This window comes from Agelaius phoeniceus, chromosome 24 (assembly GCF_051311805.1).
Source record: "Agelaius phoeniceus isolate bAgePho1 chromosome 24, bAgePho1.hap1, whole genome shotgun sequence".
In the NCBI taxonomy this organism is placed as follows: Eukaryota; Metazoa; Chordata; class Aves; order Passeriformes; family Icteridae; genus Agelaius; species Agelaius phoeniceus.
In genome coordinates, this window is record NC_135288.1 from 6,376,367 (window position 1) to 6,397,388 (window position 21,022).

Here is a 21,022-nt window from a genome sequence, read left to right on the forward strand (position 1 = left end):
TGAAAACCCATCTGCTTCTGAACACTTCTGGGGCACATGCAATGATGCATTTCCTGTGTCAGGGAGATTACAGTCCTGACAAGACTGATAAAGAGGAAAGCAATAGATTTTATCTGTTTTAAAGGCAGAAAAGCACACTCTGTTAGTCACTCAGACACAGAGCACCAAACACACCGAGCTGAATCCCAAATCTCTCCTCCACATCCTGCTTCAAGACAGGAGGTAAGTCCTGGCTGCAGATTTGGATATTCCTCTTCTTGTTAGACTTTTTAAAAATCCCTCCACTTTTCTCACCTGACTTTCCTTTCCTGGCTGCAGATTTTGATATTCCTCTTCATGTTAGACCTTTTTAAAATCCCTCCACTTTTATCACTGACTTTCCTTTCCTGGCTGCAGATTTTGGTATTCCTCTTCTTGTTAGACTTTTTTAAAATCCCTCCACTTTTATCACTGACTTTCCTTTCCTGGCTGCAGATTTTGGTATTCCTCTTCATGTTAGACTTTTTTAAAATCCCTCCACTTTTATCACCTAACTTTGCTTTCCTGGCTGCAGATTTTGATTTTCTTCTTCATATTAGACTTCTCCAAAATCTCTCACCTGACTTTCCTTTCCTGGCTGCAGATTTTGATATTCCTCTTCATGTTAGACTTCTTTAAAATCCCTCCACTTTTATAACCTAACTTTGCTTTCCTGGCTGCAGATTTGGATATTCCTCTTCATGTTAGACTTCTCCAGAATCTCTCACCTAACTTTGCTTTCCTGGCTGCAGATTTTGGTATTCCTCTTCATGTTAGACTTTTTAAAAATCCCTCCACTTATCTCACCCAGCTTTCCTGGCTGCCAGCAGTTCTCAGTCCTACCCTGACACTGTCAGGGATGATCTGGGGATGGAGTTTGGCTATCAGGCCAACATTCCCAATCACTCAGATTTATTAACCCTTATGCAAGTCAATTAATGTAGCTCAGCCTCAAAAGTGGGACAGTGACATTTACATAACGATTGGAGGTGTTGGTAATCAGCCCGAATAATGAAAAGCATTTCCCTGTCTCTGTGTCAGTGTGTGAGCATTGAGAAATCATTTATTTGTCACATTCACGTGCCTCCATCTCCAGCAGAATTCAGCCTTTGTGGTACTTTTTAACTTCTCGTGATCCCTCAGGAATTCTGAGTCATCTGAGGCTGTTTGAAACGAGGGTTGAGAGGTAAGAACTGTGTTCTTCCACCCTGCTAGGTGTTAATAGAGACGATTTGCTAATTGGTTCCTGCTGAGTGGAAATGCCTCCTTGCTGGAGGAAGGTTTGGGGTGTAGGTGGAGGTTCTGTACCAGGCACATCTGTGCAAGTTGTCAAACAACAGCATTTTTGGGAAATTATCTTTTCTGTTATTTCTAGGAACTGAGAACCTCAGTGGAAAAAAAAAAGCAGAATGTTTTTATGCTCATTTCTCAAGTTCCTGCCAACATTTCTCTTTGTTTCCTTCCCTGAGAGAAAGGAAGCACAACCTGGCTCAGAGTGCTGAGCTGCAGCCTTCTGCTCATGGTGCCAGGGAGGAAATGTTTAAAAGTCTGAAACATGTGTATTTTGTGATTGGCTTTTCACAAATATTAAAATGAATATTATATGTGTTGTGTTAGAAAGTAATGCTGTATTGATTCTCTTGAGCAGTGTGTTAAATAGAGTTTTAGGTTATAAAAAATGTTAAAATACAAACGATGCTATGTAGGATACTTTTTTTAAAGAAAGGACTCACAGCAGCCACAGGACACCTGAAGCTTTCAGAAAAAATAATTTATTTCTCTCTTATCAGAAGAAACGAACTTCTTCTTGCCTTGAAGGCACTGTCAGGATTCGGAGGAAGAAGTTGACGATGACCAGACAGAATCCTGTGTTTGAATGGAATTTATGCATCACTAATGAGGTGTATGAATATGCAACAGGCTGTTGTTTTTAAGGGTTAACCCTTTGTTAACGGGGGTCCTTTTTCAGGCTTCTGCTGCCCAGAAAAGGTACCCGGATATCCGTAACTCTTTTTCTTTATTGTCTCACATTGTCCTAATTCAATTTGTCCAAATTATTACTACTCTAATTGTATTACTATTTTTAGAACCATTTTATCACCATTAATCTTTTAAAATTTTTAAAAACAAGTGATTGGCGTTTTTCACAAAAGGCACCTAAGCCCCTCCTGTTTGTCCCGTGTCTGCACTCTGGGGATGGAGGAGCTGCCACAGCCCGGGACGCTCATCCCAGCAGAGCCCCAAGGTCGCTGCTGAACCTGCCCAGCTCAGAGCCGCTGCTTTAACAGCGGCCCTTTATAAATAGGACAGGCTCAGCTGCTTAGCAGCCTTATCTCCACCAATTACAGGGATAAGAGCCGCTCCTGCTGCAGGGTTCAGGCCTCTTACAAAATGTTGAGCAACAGCAGGGCAGTGGCTGTGCTGTGGGAGGAGCGGCTGCCTCTTGAAGGGTTTGTGTTGGAGCGGCCAATGTAAATTGGCGTGGCTGTGAAAAATGTGTGTTTTATGACTGGCTTTTCACAAATATTAAAGTGAATATTGTGTGTGTTATGTTAGAAAGTTATGCTGTATTAGTTCTGTAGTGTGGTGAATATAGTTTTAGGTTATAACATAAGGTTAAAATAGAAACGGTGCTGTGTAAGGTACTTTTTAACTAACTCAAGAAAGGGAGGAGATTATCAAGAAGTTCTTTGCACAGAGATAACAGCAACGGGCGATTGGTGTTTGTCACAGCGGGGATTTATCACTTTCACCCCGGTGAGTTTGGAAAAGCCCATCCCAGGAGCCAGCCCTGCTCAGTGAGCGGGGGCTGCTGTGTCCAAGCGTCTCTCCTGGGATGGTTTTTCACTGCAGGTTTCAGGGCAATGCTTTGACTCCCTAAAGCTGAATTCCTGCCCAGTGTCATGTCCGGGTGTCCCTTTGCACTTTGAGAATCCCTTTCAACACATTAAAGGCATTTGGGGCTCTGAGATCTCATTAACCCCTCAAAGCTGTGAATTCTGCCTTAATTCCTTGCACACTGGATGAAGGGCTAGAGAGAAGTTTTGCCTCAAAGTCCTGTACTTTCAAGAGTGGTGTAACATGGCCAGTGGTATTTTCCCACATCTAGCAACAGCTTCCTCTTTTTCAAGTTTGTTTCAGCCTTTACTGACCATCAGTTATTTACAGCTCCCCGGTTCCCCAAAAACAAATTACTACATAAAGGAAGAAGAAAGAAAAAAAAAAATCCCCAAGTGCCACATTCTCTTATGATGTAATTTGCGTAATTTGCTCTTACTGCGTGAGTTCATCCTGGTGTGATTTATCCCACGAGTGTGGCCTCCTTAAAGCAGAAGCTGCAATTTTGAAATTACAAAACCTGATCGGTTTGGTAACTGAAGAATTGTTTTCTTGCTGGCATCCACCCAGGCGCTTGATCCTCCCTCTGTTGAAGTTGTGACAAAGCTCCTGAGGATTTTGAGGTACCAAAACCTTTTATTGTTTTTTTTTTTGAGTTCAAGTATGGAGAATGTTTTCTTTACACTTCACCACTTTGTCTTTGAGAGGAGCGATCCTCACAAAGCGGTGTGGGCTGCCGAGCAGTTTTGTGTCACAAAGGGCATTTCCCAGGTGATGAAAGGGCAGATTAAGGTAAAAGTTGGTGACGGGAGATGCGAGCAGGGTGTGAGGGATGTGCCAACAGCCACACCCCGGCCAAGGGCGTGGTGGGAGCCGCAGGGAAAAGGCAGGAGGAGAGCAGGGGATGGCTCAGTGTGTGCCCGAGCTGAGAGGGCATGGAGGAGGTGAGATAAATGGGAGTGGGAGTGGGATGGGGGGCTCGGAGGGATGGGATGTGTTAGGAAAATTAATCCACAAACACCAGAGGTTTATGTCCAAAAAGGAGACAGAGGGGCCCTTTCTGGCTTTATTCCAATAAAGGGAGAGGCCATGGGGTATTCCCCTGGGGTCTCTCCAATTTTTGGAGGATGCAGCCTCCTTTTTATCCAATTTCCCGGCCACATTTCCCTTCTCTCTTTCCCCATTTCTGAGGTACTTGAGAGGTTCAGACTTCCCAAAACACCTGATCCCAAAGATTTCCCTCTAATGTACAACCTTCCCTTTTAATTTTTAATTATTACTGAATTTAGGGGTTTTGCTTCCCCATTGTTTCTTTCATCTCTCAATGTCTAATTTCGTTTATCAGCAAACCTAAAGTTTATTTCTAAAAGCAAATATCTCTTTCCATTCATCAATCAGTGGAATCCTTCCCATTGTTTCTTTTATCCACCAGCAGCCCCGCAGCTGGTTTGGAAAGAAAAATCCACCATTCCTCTCAGATGGGATGGGATAGTGGAAGGTGTGGGATGGGATGGTGGAGGTGGGGAAGTGTGGGATGATCAGAGGGTGGAAGATGGGATGGTGGGAGATGGGATGTTTGGAGGGCTGAGATGGTTGGAGGTAGGAAGTGAGGGATTGCTGAAGGTGTGGGATGGTGGGATAGTGGGAGAGGAGGGATAGCCAGAGGTGTGAGATGGTTGGAAATTGGAGGTGTTTGGGGGGTGTGGGGTGGTCGGAGGGATGGGATGGCCGGAATTTGGAGGTGTATGGCGGGAGGCTGTGGGATGGTGTGAGGGATGGGATGGCTGGAGGTGAAGGTGTGGGATGGCCGGAATTTTAAGGTGTAACAGTCCGGGGGTTGTGGGGTGCTGTGAGGGCTGTGGATGGCTGGAGGGATGGCATGGCCGATATTTGAAGGTGTAACTGTGGGGTGCTGTGAGGGCTGTGGATGGCTGGAGGGATGGCATGGCCGATATTTGAAGGTGTAACTGCGGGGTGCTGTGAGGGCTGTGGATGGCTGGAGGGATGGCATGGCCGATGGCATGGCCGATATTTGAAGGTGTAACTGCGGGGTGCTGTGAGGGCTGTGGGCTGGCTGAACGCGTCCGCTGCCCATATCCCCCGCTGGCACCTCCAACGCGGGTATAACCCGATGCAATCCCGGTTCCTACACACCCAGAGCCCACCCAGCTCCCCCGCGCTTAATGACCGCTAATTATCGCTAATTATCGCTAATCACCCCGCGGGCCACAGGCGGCCCCGCGCAGCCGCACCGCCCGCGCCTGCGCGCCGGGCCCGCGGCCGAACCGCGCCTGCGCGGGGGCGGCGGGGAGGGGACGATGGAGGCGCGCAGGGCCCGCCGGCCCCGCGCCCCTCACAGCGCCCAGCGCCGCCAGCAGCGCCGCGGGGCCCGGCCCTGAGCCACGCCGTGAGTCGGGGCCCCGGGGGAGCCGCGCGGGGCAGCCCGCGGGGTCCTGAGGGGAGAGCGGTGCGGGTGGCCCCGGTGCGCGTGTGTGTGTCCCCGGTGCGCGTCCCCCTGTCCCTCCGCTGCCCGTCCCCAGTGCGTGTCCCCGTGTCCCCTGCCCGTGTCTGTCCCCGCCGGGTCGCTCCGTGCCCGCATGTGTCCCAAGTGCCCGCATTCCCGCATCCCAGTGGCTCCGGGGGAGCCGCTGGGCAGCCCCGAGGCCGGGGACCCCTTCCCGCAGCGCTGGATCACGGGCCAGCCCCGCTGGTTGCCCCCTGAGGCAGGATAACGCTTCCCGACTGAATTGTGCGGTGAATTCCAGGTTTTAAGGGACTGAATTTTGGGGTGAATCTCAGGTTTATAGGGACTGAATTTTGCGGTGAATTCCGGCTTTTTAGGGAAGACCCTCGGGGCTGCTCTCCCTGCACATCTCAGGAGGTGAAACGAGCTCATCCTGGGGCAGTTCGTGACGGCCAGGACAGTGTGTGGATCCTGTTCCCATCTTTCCATCCTGGAATGCTGTTTTTTTTTCTCCCATTTTCTATCTGTTAGGGAGTGGAAGTTAATTACAGGACAGAAAAAACCCCTTCTCTGTGTTGTCATTATAGCTAGGGCTGGATTTGCTGTTTGCCACCCTGGGTTCGGGTGCCCGGTCCGTGCAGGAATTCCGCAGATGAAGGGTTAATAAATGGTTTTGTTTTGCCTGGGCCGTGCACACGTGATGCTCAAACTGCCCGGGTTTTTGGTGGAAATAGCATTTGGGTGTGTAATCAAAACCTAAAATTGTTACTGCTGCCAGGCTGCCGGCTTTTATTAGGGGTTGTGGTTTTCTGCAGGCTCGCTGGGATATGAAGTTCTGAACTAAACCGAGCTTTGTCTGTCTGGTGATGTCTGTCTGTCTGTTCCTTCATTTTTCTGTGTGTGTGAGAGGGGGTTTAGTGCCTGGGGACGGAGTCATAGGCATGTAACCTCTGCTGGAGCGCTTTATTCAGCAAAACTCAACAAAAGAAAGCTCCACAGAGCAGAGCGATCGAGCACACAGTGCTCTGTAGCAACGGGACAAGAGCTGCAGGTTTGGGTAGAACATTGTCCTCTTATGCCCCAAGAGAAAGGCAATAATAAAGTACAAAATGAGTTTCGAATTACCGATATAATTTCTAAGAAATCACTCGGTGTGGGGTTAAAGCACTGTGAGGATTTTGTCAGGATGGACCCTACAGTAATCCTATAACCAGGATGATTTAGGGCAGGGCATTGAACAGGAAAAGTTTGTTATGAAAGAACAGCTTACAAGCAGGGCCGTTATAAAATAAAATTCAATCCCTTTGCAGCTTTGCAGCTCCTTTGGGGGTTGGATAAAGGTGGTTTGATGAAACCCTTGGGAAGTTCTTGTTCAGGGGAGCACGGAGTGAAATTAAAAATGGGAAACTGCAATAAAACTGGAGTTGGATGTGTGTGAGAGGTGATTCACCCGGCTGCTGTGTCACCATCACAGATATTTATTGTTAAATGTTGACACTTTCTCAGTTGTCCTTCATTCTGCAGTGCTGGGCATTGAAATAGTTGCTTTTCTTGTGTTGTTTTTATTTTGGACATGATTTAAAACAGAGCAGCCTTTTCATTAGTTTGTTACCATGTGCTTAAAGGCTTTTTTGGATCCCATCCTGGAAGCTGTTCAGTGGCAGTTTTGTCTTATGTCAAGTCTGCTTATTCAATAAAGGTCTTGTGAGGGAATGTTAATTAAACAGTACATGGTGTAAGCTGCAGTTAAAACATCCTGAATTGGAAAGTATTACATGGAGGGAATATCAAGTTCTTAGGCTGTATTTAGTATGTCTGTGCACTTCTCACTTCCAGTTCTGTGCTAATCTGATTTTCTTTACTGTCAGCATCTGTCAGATGAACATTCCTCAGTCAAAGTCACGTGGAAACACACCTTGTTTATTACATAAATTATTCTCTGCCTCCTTTGCTCAACTAATGGGCACAAAATTTATGTACCAGCTCAAATTGCCTAAAAATAGAGGTGCATTTTGCTAATCTTAGCTGGACAGAGTTGCAGCTCTGTTGCAATGGCTGTTTCCCAAGCAGGGGCCCTCAGAGGTGACCCAGCAATGAGTTACCCCCAGTTAAACATTGATACCTTTCAAGGGCAGGGTGCTATAAATCATTAATGGCCGGCATTCATTGTAGTGATGCTCTCCTCGGGTAAGCCTCAGCTACAGCAGGGGCACTTTCTCATCTGATTCGGTGGTGCTGCTGTGTATTTATAACGAGTCTGAAATTGCAGCTGTGTTTGTGGATGGTTTTGTTGGCTGCAGGGCGGGGTTCTGGTGAAACCATGGGCTTTGCCATTCCCTGGGGGATTTCCCTCAGATCTCAGTGGGTGATGATTTCCCAGGGCCACACTCCGTGTTCATCCTTGCACCCATGTTTGGTTCTCTCTCTGTGCAGGATGAGGTGGGAGCTTCATCCAAAGTGATGAAACCATTGGGAAAAACAGATTTTAACTGAACCAAATTTTCCCCCCGGTGCTGGAATCAACTGAGGAATGTGCTGCACTCTCATGGATACCATTTGTTTATGGTTTGGTGTTTGTTCATACACTGAAAGTTGGTTTCTATTTTTATTCTGCTAAGATTTCTTCTCTATTGCTTCAAGTAATGATGACAGCTTGCCCACAAGATCTCTACAACTTCTGCAGTTATTTAAAGTTCGAGTTTTGTTTTGGTTTTGTGGTTTTTGGTTTTTGTTTTTGGTTTTTGTACTTCTACAGAGCTGGGCTCTAACCAGCTGTTTATCTCTCATTTGTGCTGGTTCTTCGTGGAACTGAAATACTGCACATTTGTCCTCCTTTTGTCCTGTTTGTTTTGGATCATCTCCCCAGTTTGTCAGAAATGAGTTAAGGACTTAGGTATTGTCCTCCAGCTTGTTTTTGTCTCTCCTCTTTTATTTCAAAAGCTGGGGCTTATTAAGGTTATTTCTGTTGCATTATCTGACAGGGGTTGGTGTTTTTTTTTTTTTCTCTTTGAGTATTTTGTTTTATCTATTCAATATATGTATCCCCTCATAGGAGATTTTATGGTTTTCCTTGACTTTAGTTTTCCTGTGCCTTGATTCCTTGGCACATACTTAAAGCTTTTCTTTCTTTTAAATAGCTAAAAGAAATTAATTTTATCTCTTGTGTAACTGAAGACACAAATCTGTGCTGGGCATCTTCTCAGTCTGGGAACACAGTGGTCATTTTTAATTCCAGGAACTTCTGATTACCTTGAAGAACCTCCCAGATTTTTTGGAGAGGTCTTTATTAGTGTGTGCAAACTGTGTTTACCATCACACGCTCCTCCAGATTTTCTTGCAGGGACTTTAAAACACTTTAATTGCTGAAAAACAATTATAAAAACCACTGTGGGGGCCCTGGCAAAATTCCACCTTGGTGAGCAGTGCTGAGCACAGAGCAGGAGCTCTGCAGAAAGCACGGAAATGGCTGAAAGCACCAGCTCATCTCAGCAGCAGCGCTCATCTGGACAACTCCAGCAGCTTCTTGATGTTGAGCACAACTCCAGTTTGATTGCAGTTTCCCATTTTTAATTGCACTCCACCTTCCCAAGGGTTCCATCAAACCACCTTTATCCAACCCCAGGACATCCCCCGAAAGAGCAGCAAATCACCAAGGGATTGAATTTTATTTTATAATGACCACCTTTGTAAGCTGTTCTTTCATAACAAACTTCTTCTGTTCAATGCCCTGCCCTAAATCATCCTGCTTATAGGATTACTGCAGGGTTTTTTTGATGCTCAGCATGTTGTGATAACAAATTTCTGTTTTTCCTCGAGCCAGCTGCAGCCGCCATCGGAATTTGAGGGAAATCTCCGTTCCCTTCGCAGACACTGAGGCTTTGCCTGTTCCTCTCCCCTGCAGGGCTTGAATTTGTGTCTGGCTGAGGTTCCTGCAGTCCCAGCATGGAGATGAGTCGGGAGAAGCTGTGTGCCAGCAAGGCTGATGGCAGCTCTGACTCTGCCTACCAGTGCTCGGCCTGCCACGGCGACCAGGACTGGGGCAGCACCAGCCGGGGCCGCGCCAAGTCACGGAGTCTGTCAGCTTCACCTGCCCTTGGAAGCACCAAAGAATTCAGGTGAGGCCCCTGCTTCTTGCCCTTGCTGCTAAAATCAACCAGATTTCAATACTTTTTAAATATGGCCAGGAGGGATTCTAAAAATGCACCTCGGAAGGTTCAAAGTGAAGGTCGGGTGTTGACTAAGAGCAGACTCTAATCAAAGTTTCGTGGCTGGTCAAAACAGGCCCAATCTCCAAAAAATAATCAGTCAAGAGTAGAGACAATTCTTCAGACTTTTACAAAAGCTCAAGCCAGAGCTCTAGTGGTGTGTGTTAAAAACCTGTATGTGAGGCAGCAAAAAGTGACTTTGTGTTTGCAGGTGGTTTCAGACCCATTCTTTTTTTTGGAGCCAACTTTCTGGTCTCATTCTAAAAATGCACCTTGGAAGGTTCAAAATGAAGGTGGGGTGTTGACTAAGAGCAGGCTCAAATCAAAGTTTCATGGCTTGTCAAAAGAGGTGTCTGCAGAGCTCACAGTCTCCAAAAGATTATTAGTCAACAGTAGAGACAACTCTTCAGACTTTTCCAAAAGCTTTAGTGCTGTGTGTTAAAAACCTGTGTGTGAGGCAGCAAAAAGTAACTTTGTGCTTGCAGAGGGTTTCAGAGCAGTGAGAAACACCCATTCTCTCTTTGGAGCCAACTTTCTGATGTCATTGCAAGGCTCCTGCCGTGTGGGCAGGGTGGGTAGAACTTCTGATCTTTGGACCCGCTGTAAATATTGAACCGCGGGCAGGGGCAGCGCCATGTCTTGATCCTGTGGGAGGCACAGCAGCACTTCCTCACCTTCCTCATGCTGGGACTGTCCCTGAAACACGGGCAGAGCCACGAGGAAGCTGCTCAGCAGATGGAATTCCTGTTCAGAGCTCCTGCTTTGCTGGTAGGAATGTTCTTGGGAGGCAAGAGAACACACGGGTGAGGCTGGAGGGCACAGGGGGTGGCTCGTGGTGAAGGGAGGTCAAAGCCTTGAAAGGTTAGGAAAGAGCTGCTCTGTGTGTGTGGCTCATTGTGTTTGATACTTTAGGAAAGAGCTGCTCCGTGTTTGTGGCTCAGTGTGCTTGATGCTTTAGGAAGGAGCTGCTCTGTGTTTGTGGCTCATTGTGCTTGATGCTTTAGGAAAAGAACTGCTCTGTGTTTGTGGCTCAGTGTGTCTGATGCTTTAGGAAAGAGCTGCTCTGTGTGTGTGGCTCAGTGTGTCTGATGCTTTAGGAGAGAGCTGCTCTGTGTTTGTGGCTCATTGTGTCTGATGCTTTAGGAAAAGAACTGCTCTGTGTTTGTGGCTCAGTGTGTCTGATGCTTTAGGAAAAGAGCTGCTCCGTGTTTGTGGCTCAGTGTGTCTGGTGCTTTAGGAAAGAGCTGCTCTGTGTGTGTGGCTCAGTGTGCTTGATGCTTTAGGAAAGAGCTGCTCTGTGTTTGTGGCTCAGTGTGTCTGATGCTTTAGGAAAGAGCTGCTTTGTGTTTGTGGCTCAGTGTGTCTGATGCTTTAGGAGAGAGCTGCTCTGTGTTTGTGGCTCAGTGTGTCTGATGCTTTAGGAGAGAGCTGTTCTGTGTTTGTGGCTCAGTGTGTCTGATGCTTTAGGAAAGAGCTGCTCTGTGTTTGTGGCTCAGTGTGTCTGATGCTTTAGGAAAAGAGCTGCTCTGTGTTTGTGGCTCATTGTGTTTGATGCTTCTGGGAAGTGTCTTCTGAGGGCTGTGCACTGTTGGAGCTCTGCTCAGTGTGTAAGATCTGATCTTTAAATTGTGCTGTAAAACCGGGTGGTTTTCCCTTCTCTACTCAAACCTTTCAGTCTGCATAGAAAGTCTAAATTTCTGTGTATTCTTTTCCAGCTAAACAGCTGCTTTTTCAACCAGAAGGGCTCTGTCTGTTGTGGGTTTGAATCAGGGTAATTGCCTCTGAGATTTTCCTTCATTAGGATGCTCTGCAGTCCTTCTCTGGCTGTCTTCACTGCAGAGCTCAATTGTCTCAAGGCATTTTGCAGGCTGGCAGGAAATGCTGCTCTCAGGCTTCCTCTGTGCTCTGCAGCTCCAGGTAGCTGCCCAGCTGCTGGGAACTGATAAATAGATTTTCCTCAAAGAGGTTTAATTTCCAGGGCATTGCTGCTCATCCTTAGCAAAGGCAGCCTGGCTGGGAATAACTTGAAATTCTGTTCACTCTTTATTGAGCACTAATAAAACCACGTGGAATCTCAGGGAGAATTTACAGCACTTATTAATTAGGGCTTGCAGAGGAAACTTTTGGAATGTCATGAAGGTCAGACCTGGATGTTTAAAGCCTCACATGGGAGCAGAATTTGGCCAATTACTGGGAGTGGCATCAAATAATGACCTGTGCTGGGAGAGGGCAAAAATTGCAGTTATCTGGGAGAAGCTGGAGTGGAGCAAGAAGTGGGAGGTGATGCTGCCTGGGTGTTATTTAACCAATCTAATGCCAAAGGTAATTGTTCACAAGCAGATCAAGACTTATCTTCCCTTTGCCCACATTGATAGACACGTTAATCTCTTGTTATGTCAGTCCTTGCTCATTTTCCTGTTCTAATATCAATGAGGTAAAGTTTTTAAAGCACTGAGTAATGCTCTTATCTGACTGGGTCAGTCATGCCTGGACTTACAAATGGAAAAGAAATTATTCTGGTTATCTTATTGGAATTCAAATCTTCGACTGGCATGTTTTATTAGGCAAGGAACAAATAAGATGTTGCTGTTGTTCCTTAATTCCATGTTTAACCTGTGATCTGGTTTTGATTTTTATTAAATTTCTGAGGGTTTTTTTAGCCCTAGGACTGAGTCATCAGGCTGGTCTGGGCTGCTTTGTAACACACAATAGAAGGTACTGCAGTGCTGATTGTTGCAAGCAAGATGTGATTGAATTAAGCCCAGGAAATAAATGTTTCTCTCTTTTTTATAATGGAATAATTCTAATAGGAGTCACCTCGTGCTTCAGCAGTCCCATGGCTTGAGCAGGTTTTGCTCCCAGGTGCAGCTTTGCAGGAGGAGTTTGGGAGGGAGGTGAGGCAGAAGAGCTCTGACTTCCTCCAGCTGATCCCATCCTAGAGCCAGGAGTAACCCTGGGTCCTGCTGGGATCCAGTTCTGAGCATAAAGGACACCTCAGAGCCCCCGTTTATCTGAAGCCAAATATTTTATTAGAGAAATAAATGGGGGGGACAGCAATTCTTCTTCAGCCTGTTCAACATGGCAGCCTGATCCTGGAGATAGAAATCTCCATGGGCCTTAGAGCTGAGGAATTTGTTTGATTCATTCATTAAGGGTGTTTAAATGACCAAGACACTGTGGCTTAAAAACATCTGGAGGGGTTTGTGGTGGTGTTTGCAGGGGTCTCAGGGTGAGGAAGAGATGAGGATTTTGACTCCATGTTTCAGAAGGCTGATTTATTATTTTATGATATATATTATATTAAAAGAAATGATAGATTAAAACTATACTAAAAGACTAGGAAAAAAGATTTTATCAGAAAGTTTGAAAAGGATAAAAAAGAGTGATAAAAAAGATTTTATCAGAAAGCTTGAAAAGGATAAAGTGATAAAAAAGATTTTATCAAAAAGTTTGAAAAGGGTAAAAAAGAATGATAACAAAGATTTTATCAAAGTTTGAAAAGGATAAAAAAAAGTGATAAAAAATATTTTATCAGAAAGTTTGAAAAGGATAAAAAAGATTTTATCAGCTTGAAAAGGATAAAAAAGAATGATAAAAAGGATTTTATCAGAAAGTTTGAAAGGGATAAAAAAGTGATAAAAAAGATTTTATCAGAAAGTTTGAAAAGGGTAAAAAAGAATGATAAAAAATGATATATTTAAACTATACTAAAAGACTAGAAAAAAAGATTTTATCAGAAAGTTTGAAAAGGATAAAAACGAATGATAACAAAGATTTTATCAGAAAGCTTGAAAAGGATAAAAAAGAATGATAAAAAGGATTTTATCAGAAAGTTTGAAAGGGATAAAAAAGTGATAACAAAAATTTTATCAGAAAGTTTGAAAGGGATAAAAAAGTGATAAAAAAGATTTTATCAGAAAGTTTGAAAAGGGTAAAAAAGAATGATAAAAAAGATTTTATCAGAAAGCTTGAAAAGGATAAAAAAGTGATAAAGATTTTATCAGAAAGTTTGAAAAGGGTAAAAAAGAGTGATAAAAAAGATTTTATCAGAAAGCTTGAAAAGGATAAAAAAGAATGATAACAAAGATTTTATCAGAAAGTTTGAAAAGGATAAAAAAGATTGATAATAAAATCTTGTGACTGCTCCCAGTTCTGACACAAGTAGCTGTCATTAGTTATCAAGTAAAAACAATTTTCTAAATCACATTCTAAAGCAGCAAAACATGGAGAAGCTGAAGCTTCTCAGCTTCTCAAGAGAAAAAATCTTAACAAAAAGATTTTTCATGAAATATGTCCATGACAGGTGTTGTCAATCACACACTGGGAAAGCCAAAGCCCTCAGTGAGGGGAGGAGCACTCACTGAGCTGGTTCAGCTGTATTTACACCAGGTTCAGCCATTCTAAAAAATGTGCTTTTAGCTGAGATGTCGTGCTTTGAGAAACACAGAATACAAACGTTCTCTGCAGCCCCTGGGGGTGTGAGAGCTGATCTGCCCAATGGGGAGCACACAGGGCTTTAAGAAATGCCCTTTGCCCCGAGTTTGTGTGTGCAGGGTTTGTGTTGGAGCAGGCAGGCTGGCCCAGGCTGTCAGGATTCTCACTGCTGTCCTCTCTGCCCTCAGGAGAACGCGTTCCTTGCATGGACCATGCCCAGTGACCACCTTTGGACCAAAGGCCTGCATGCTGCAGAACCCCAAAACCATTATGTGAGTATTCCTCCAGCAGTGCCCCTCTGCTCCTTTATCACCTTTCTGTGAAAAACTTCTTCCCAATATCCAACCTGTATTTCTCTGCTGGGCCAGAGAAAACCACTTTGCTTTTCCCCTGCTTCCACTTGGTTCACCCCTCATCAGGATTCTCAGAATCCCCAATTTGGAAGAGACCTTCAAGACCAACCCAGCCCCAACCCCTCAACTCAACCCTGGCACCCAGTGCCACACCCAGGTTTTGTTAAACACACCCAGGGATGGTGACTCCAGCACATCCCCAGTTCCTGGGAATTCCCCAAATTCCCAGAATTCTCAGTATCACAAAATGACCATGTTGGAAGAGACCTTCAAAACCATGGAGTCCAACCCAGCCCCAGCACCTCAACTCAACCCTGACACCCAGTGCCACACCCAGGGATGGTGACTCCAGCACATCCCTAAATTTGGGGGAATTCCCCAAATTCCCCCAAATTCCCAGAATTCTCAGAATCCCCAGGTTGGGAGAGACCTTCCAGACCATTGGGTCCAGCCCAGCCCCAACCCCTCAACTCAACCCTGGCACCCAGTGCCGCATCCAGGGATGGTGACTCCAGCACATCCCCAGTTCCTGGGAGTTCCCCAAATTCCCAGAATTCTCAGAATCACAGAATCCCCAGGTTGGAAGAGACTTTCAAGACCCTGGAGTCCAACCCAGCCCCAGCACCTCAAGTCAACCCTGGCACCCAGTGCCACATCCAGGGATGGTGACTCCAGCACATCCCCAAATTTGGGGGAATTCCCCAAATTCCCAGAATTCTCAGAATCACAGAATCCCCAGGTTGGAAGAGACTTTCAAGACCCTGGAGTCCAACCCAGCCCCAACCCCTCAACTCAACCCTGGCACCCAGGGCCACATCCAGGCTTTGTTAAACACACCCAGGGATGGTGACTCCAGCACCTCCCTGGGCAGCTATTCCAGAACTTTATCACCTTTCTGGAAAAAACTTCATCACCCTTTCTGTGAAAACCTTTATCACCTTTGTGTGAAAACCTTTATCACCTTTCTGGAAAAAACTTCACCACCTTTCTGTAAAAGAACTTCTTCCCAATATCCACCCTGTATTTCCCTTGGTGCAGCTCGAGGCTGTGTGCTCTGGTTCTGTCAGTGCCTGGAGACAGAGCCCAGCCCCAGCTGAGCACAGGCACCTTTCAGGAGCTGTGGAGAGTGCCAAGGTCAGCCCTGAGTCTCCTTTTCTCCAGGCTGAGCACCCCCAGCTCCCTCAGCACTGTGTTTGTGTTTTACCTGGTATTGAGAGGTTTTCATGTGATTGCCACCCTGGGGTCAGCTTTGCCAAGCTGGCACAGCCTGCAGTCCAGGGTTTGGAGTCTAAAATGGCAACTCCCATATTTCCAACTCACTAAAAAAAGGGAGGAAGAGGAACTGTGAAATCTGAGGGGATCCTTCTCCCTCCCTTGGTGATGATTAAATTTGTTGGTTTAAATTTGTGCTTTCAATTTTTCTCTTTGGTCCCTGGTACTTTCAGTTAAAGCAAGTTTGCTTTTAGACTGTTGATAAATGTGGGAATAAGGGCTGGTTTCTGCTTAGTGGGCAAAGAAACATTTTAATTTTGTAGGTTGACAAAATTCAAGTGTTGCTTTCTATACTTAACAATTGGGGTCCTGACTTGGGCAGGGGAGGAATTTCAGGGTTTAACCAAGGTATTGGTCCCTGGTTTTGGGGGGCTCTGGCACAGAGGTGTCCAAGACCAGGCTGGACATGGCTTGGAGCCACCTGAGATGGTGGAAGGTGGGACTGAATGGGCTTGAAGGCCCTTCCAACCCAAACCATTCTATTTTTAGCCCCTTTAAAAAAAAAATTATTGAATTGCTCTTCCAGTTAACTGTAAGTGATTGCAGTCAATATTTATTTGCCCAAATCTCTACCTCTGGAGACTGTAACCTTTCCTGGGAAAGTCTAACCCAGATCCCTCCCTTGGGCAGCCCAGAGCTTCCTCATTCCCCTGGGCTGCTGCAGGCCAGCCCAGGTCGTGTTTACCCACCTGACTGGGGAATTGCTCCTCCCAGGGGCTGGCCCAGCCCTGGGCTATAAAAGCAGGGACAGGATCCTGCCTGGGAAAACCTTGGGCAGGCAGGGCAGGGAGCAGAGCTGCCCCCGGGCTGCTGAAGGCAAGGACTTGTTAGAAAAGCAAATTAGAAGTTAATTTTGCTGCACACAAGGTTTTGTGGGTTTTAAAAACAAGCAAAACCTTGTTGGTGGTTTTTTTTCTCCTCTGCTGTGGGTAATTTTGTTGAACTCTCCTCACTGGAGGGATTATTTTTAACAGAAAATCGTAGTTTTTATGTGCAGGCTGAAGTTAGGGAAGGTTGGGTGTCTCTTTCAGTACAACCAGCAGCTCTAGAGCTTGCAAATCTGCTTTTTGATGAGCAGATGAATTGAATGAATACTCAGTGAAGAAAGGATCAGGGGCTTGTGCTCTTGAGAGAAAGGGAAATCAAATCCCTGATTATTTTTCTTGAAATGGGATTTTCTTTATGAAACCTTACCTCGAGGATCTGGAGTGCAAGTTTTACACAGGATTTTTTGTAAAGCCTCACAACTTTTTATTGGAATTGATTGAAATCTTCAGTAGAAGAAAAAAAAACATTTTTCAGGGAAAAATGTATTCTTCTGAGGTTGCAGTTATCAATAAGTGATAAAAGCCTCAGCCTTTTATTTTATTTGGAGCTGTTGCATTTGCCTGAGCCCTGGAAAGAAACATGAAGATCTTAAAGCAAGTTATGAATAACTTTTCATTCAGTAGAGCTCCATGGAATTGGTGAGTACAGCTCAAACAGGCAGGCTGGCTGTTTGAATGAAGTTTGGGTTTATTGTGAAATTCTGGGTTTATTCAGTGCTGCAATCCCTATTTCTTGTCAGCATTTGGGATATCAGAGCCCTGCATGACCCTTTAGTTTCTGCTGGGTTTGTATCTCAAATGTGGGCACTGAAATAAAATGGATTTCAAATTTGCATTGAGCAGTTTGACTTAAAGTTTTGGGTGGGGGAAGAACGATGCTGTGACTTTTTCAGATCCTCTGAGGGACTGTTTCCCCTTGGAGCCTGCACTAAACCAAGAGGAAGCAGAGGTGGCAGTTCAGGAATTTGTCTGAGAGCTTCTGTGGTGCCTCTGTTGGCAAAGTTCATTCACAGGACAGCAGGGACCACAATTATTAATTCTGTGTGAACACCTGCAGGTAGTAAAGCACAGAAACATCCCTGCAAATAGGAATTACTGCATTTCCTTCAGAAAATCCCTGCAATGGGAATTATTGCATTTCCTTCAGAAACAGCACTGCAGTGGGAATTATTGCATTTCCTTCAGAAACATCCCTGCAATGGGAATTATTGCATTTCCCTGAGGAACATCCCTGCAATGGGAATTATTGCATTTCCCTCAGGAATATCCCTGCAGTGGGAATTATTGCTTTTCCTTCAGAAAATCCCTGCAATGGGAATTATTGCATTTCCCTCAGGAACATCACTGCAATGGGAATTATTGCATTTCCCTCAGGAACATCACTGCAATGGGAATTATTCCCTTTCCCTCAGGAACATCACTGCAATGGGAATTAATTGCATTTCCCTGGGGAACACCACTGCAAATAGGAATTATTGCATTTCCCTGAGGAATATCCCTGCAGTGTGAATTATTGCAGTTCCCTCAGGACCATCACTGCAATGAGAATGATTGCATTTCATTCAGAATCATCCCTGCAATGGGAATTCTTGCCTTTCCCTGCCTGGTTTGTAGGGCTGTGTGTTCTCCATACATGAATACATAAATTCACATCCCTGCAATGGGAATTATTGCATTTCCCTCAGGAACACGAGTGCAGTGTGAATTATTGCATTTCCCTCAGGAATATCCCTGCAATGGGAATTATTGCAGTTCCCTCAGGACCATCACTGCAATGAGAATGATTGCATTTCATTCAGAATCATCCCTGCAATGGGAATTATTCCCTTTCCCTGCCTGGTTTGTAGGGCTGTGTGTTCTCCATACATGAATACATAAATTCCCATCCCTGCAATGGAATTCTTGCCTTTCCCTGCCTGCTGTGTAGGGCTGTGTGTTCTCCATACATCAATACATAAATTCCCATCCCTGCAATGGAATTCTTGCCTTTCCCTGCCTGGTTTGCAGGGCTGTGTGTTCTCCATACATCAATACATAAATTCCCATCCCTGCAATGGAATTCTTGCCTTTCCCTGCCTGGTTTGTAGGGCTGTGTGTTCTCCATACATCAATACATAAATTCACATCCCTGCAATGGGAATTATTCCCTTTCCCTGCCTGCTGTGCAGGGCTGTGTGTTCTCCATACATCAATACATAAATTCCCATCCCTGCAGTGGAATTCTTGCCTTTCCCTGCCTGCTGTGCAGGGCTGTGCTCCCCACACTGGAGGATGGGTTTTTAGCAGGTCAGGAAGGTGTCAGACCATGCTGTGCTGACCTTTGGGGTTGTTCTGTCCCCCAGGCACATTCAGGATCCAGCAAGCCAGCGGTTGACATGGAACAAACCTCCCAAGAGTGTCCTTGTGATTAAGAAGATTCGTGATGCCAGTCTGCTGCAGCCCTTCAAAGAGCTCTGTGTGTACCTCACTGAGGTGAGAAAATGGAAATTACTGCTGATTCTGGGCAGAATTTGTGCAATCAAATTTTCATACCCACTGCCACTGAGTGTACTGAAATTTGTTGCAGAATTTAAGATCAGTATGAAGCTTAAAACTGAATTTTTAAATTATTTAAAATTATTAATTATAAAATAAATGAATTAAAATTATTAATTATACAATTAAATGAATTAAAATTAAGAAGATCCGTGATGCAGCCCTTCAAAGAGCTCTGTGTGTACCTCACTGAGGTGAGAAAATAGAAATTCTGCTGATTCTGTACAGAATTTGTGCAATCAAATTTTCGTACCCACTGCCACTAAAATTTGTTGTGCAGAATTTAAGATCAGTATGAGGCTTAAAACTAATTTATTAAATGAATTAAAATTATTAATTATAAAATAAATGAATTAATATTATTAATTATAAAATTAAATTAATTAAAATTAAGAAGATCCATGATGCCAGTCTGCTGCAGCCCTTCAAAGAGCTCTGTGTGTACCTCACTGAGGTGACAACATTGCAATTGCTGCTGATTCTGTGCAGAATTTGTGCAATCAAATTTTCATATCCACTGCCACTGGCTGTGCTAAAATTTGTTGTCCAGAATTTAAGATCAGTATGAAGCTTAAAACTGAATTTATTAAATGAATTAAAATTATTAATTATAAAATTGAATTAATTAAAATTAAGAAGATCCGTGATGCAGCCCTTCAAAGAGCTCTGTGTGTACCTCACTGAGGTGAGAAAATAGAAATTCTGCTGATTCTGTGCAGAATTTGTGCAATCAAATCTTTGCACCCACTGCCACTAAAATTTGTTGTGCAGAATTTAAGATCAGTATGAAGCTTAAAACTAAATTTATTAAATGAATTAAAATTATTGAAGTAAAAATTTTCATTCTGTTTACAGTTCTGAATTACAGGAATGGGATATAATTTTTAAAAACCTTTAATCCTTGAGCAAACACAGCATTATTGCTGTGTCTGTAATCTGTATTCCAAATTCCAAGGTTTAATTTATTAAATGTTCTGTGCAGGCTGCAAAATTCTCATCAGGATCAAACCACACATTAAAAAGAGCCAGCAGATGCAGAACACTCCTGTAAATATTATTTATATAATGAAATTAATAAATGAATAAATTAATAGAAATTATGGAGAGAGTCAAGTGTTGGGAGGTCCCTCACAAGTTTATTTTCTGTCTCTTCAGGAGAACAACATGATTGTGTATGTGGAGAAAAAGGTATTGGAAGACCCTGCTATAGCTAATGATGAGAATTTTGGACCAGTGAAGAAAAAGTTTTGCACCTTTAGAGAAGGTATGGAAATGATTTCTTGAAAGGACAGAGTGGAATTTTTGTTTTTGTCTTGGTGTTTTCTTGCTTGCTGGGTCAAATCTGTAAAACTTTTCTGTCTTTTGCAGGCAGTTGTTACATCTTAATTGTGCTTTTTTATATATCTGTGAGGGAATATTTGCACGCTGCACATTGAAATTTTTCCTCCTGATTTTTGTTAGGAAATTAAGATGGGGGATAGAATGGAATTGAAAACTTTTGATGTCAATGTTTCTCCTAGACTATGATGATATCTCCAATCAGATTGACTTCATCATATGCCTGGGAGGAGATGGGACCTTACTTTATGCTTCTTCACTTTTCCAGGTTGGTTCTTATTGGAAATAACCCACAAATCTCTTATTTTGCAAGTATTTAAAAGTGCTTTTCCCCTCTCTTTTTCCCTGAGTTCAGCATTTGTCTTTTGTTCCTCATTCCCTCTTTTTTACCTTGTGAAAATGATGCCAAATGTGTTGTTTTTTATGAAGCACAGTTGAAGTTTCATCAATAGTCACAATATTTACAGGCAAATAGTTGAAGTGTGGATTGCTTTGACTGAGGAGCTTTAAAACTCTTTTCTTTATTGATAGGGTAGTGTACCTCCAGTTATGGCTTTTCATCTGGGATCCCTTGGATTTCTTACTCCATTTAATTTTGAGAATTTTCAGTCCCAAGTCACTCAGGTTATAGAAGGTAAATTTAAGGGGACAAGGTGTGGTGTTTGTTTGTTACTTTTTCTTAACCAATTCTTTCAGGTCAGCCCTTGAAATCTGAAACTTGAGAAATGTATCTGAAAT

At 44.1% G+C, this 21,022-nt stretch overlaps 1 protein-coding gene across 2 annotated transcripts in view; it reads left to right on the forward strand.

Annotated features, from left to right (window-relative positions):
- Nucleotides 1-204: 204 nt before the first annotated feature.
- Nucleotides 205-21,022, forward strand: part of NADK (NAD kinase) — a 30,284-nt gene continuing 9,466 nt past the window's right edge. The window contains exons 1-7 of one of the 2 annotated variants that reach the window (XM_077190276.1): nucleotides 205-222; nucleotides 9,222-9,435; nucleotides 14,148-14,231; nucleotides 18,754-18,883; nucleotides 20,102-20,210; nucleotides 20,467-20,552; nucleotides 20,816-20,918. In XM_077190276.1, coding sequence (XP_077046391.1) covers nucleotides 9,263-9,435; nucleotides 14,148-14,231; nucleotides 18,754-18,883; nucleotides 20,102-20,210; nucleotides 20,467-20,552; nucleotides 20,816-20,918 — 685 coding nt within the window. In that variant the 5' untranslated portion in view covers nucleotides 205-222; nucleotides 9,222-9,262. Of the gene's footprint in view, nucleotides 223-5,140; nucleotides 5,264-9,221; nucleotides 9,436-14,147; nucleotides 14,232-18,753; nucleotides 18,884-20,101; nucleotides 20,211-20,466; nucleotides 20,553-20,815; nucleotides 20,919-21,022 lie in introns of those variants that run through there. The other variant, XM_054647785.2, reaches the window with a different exon arrangement.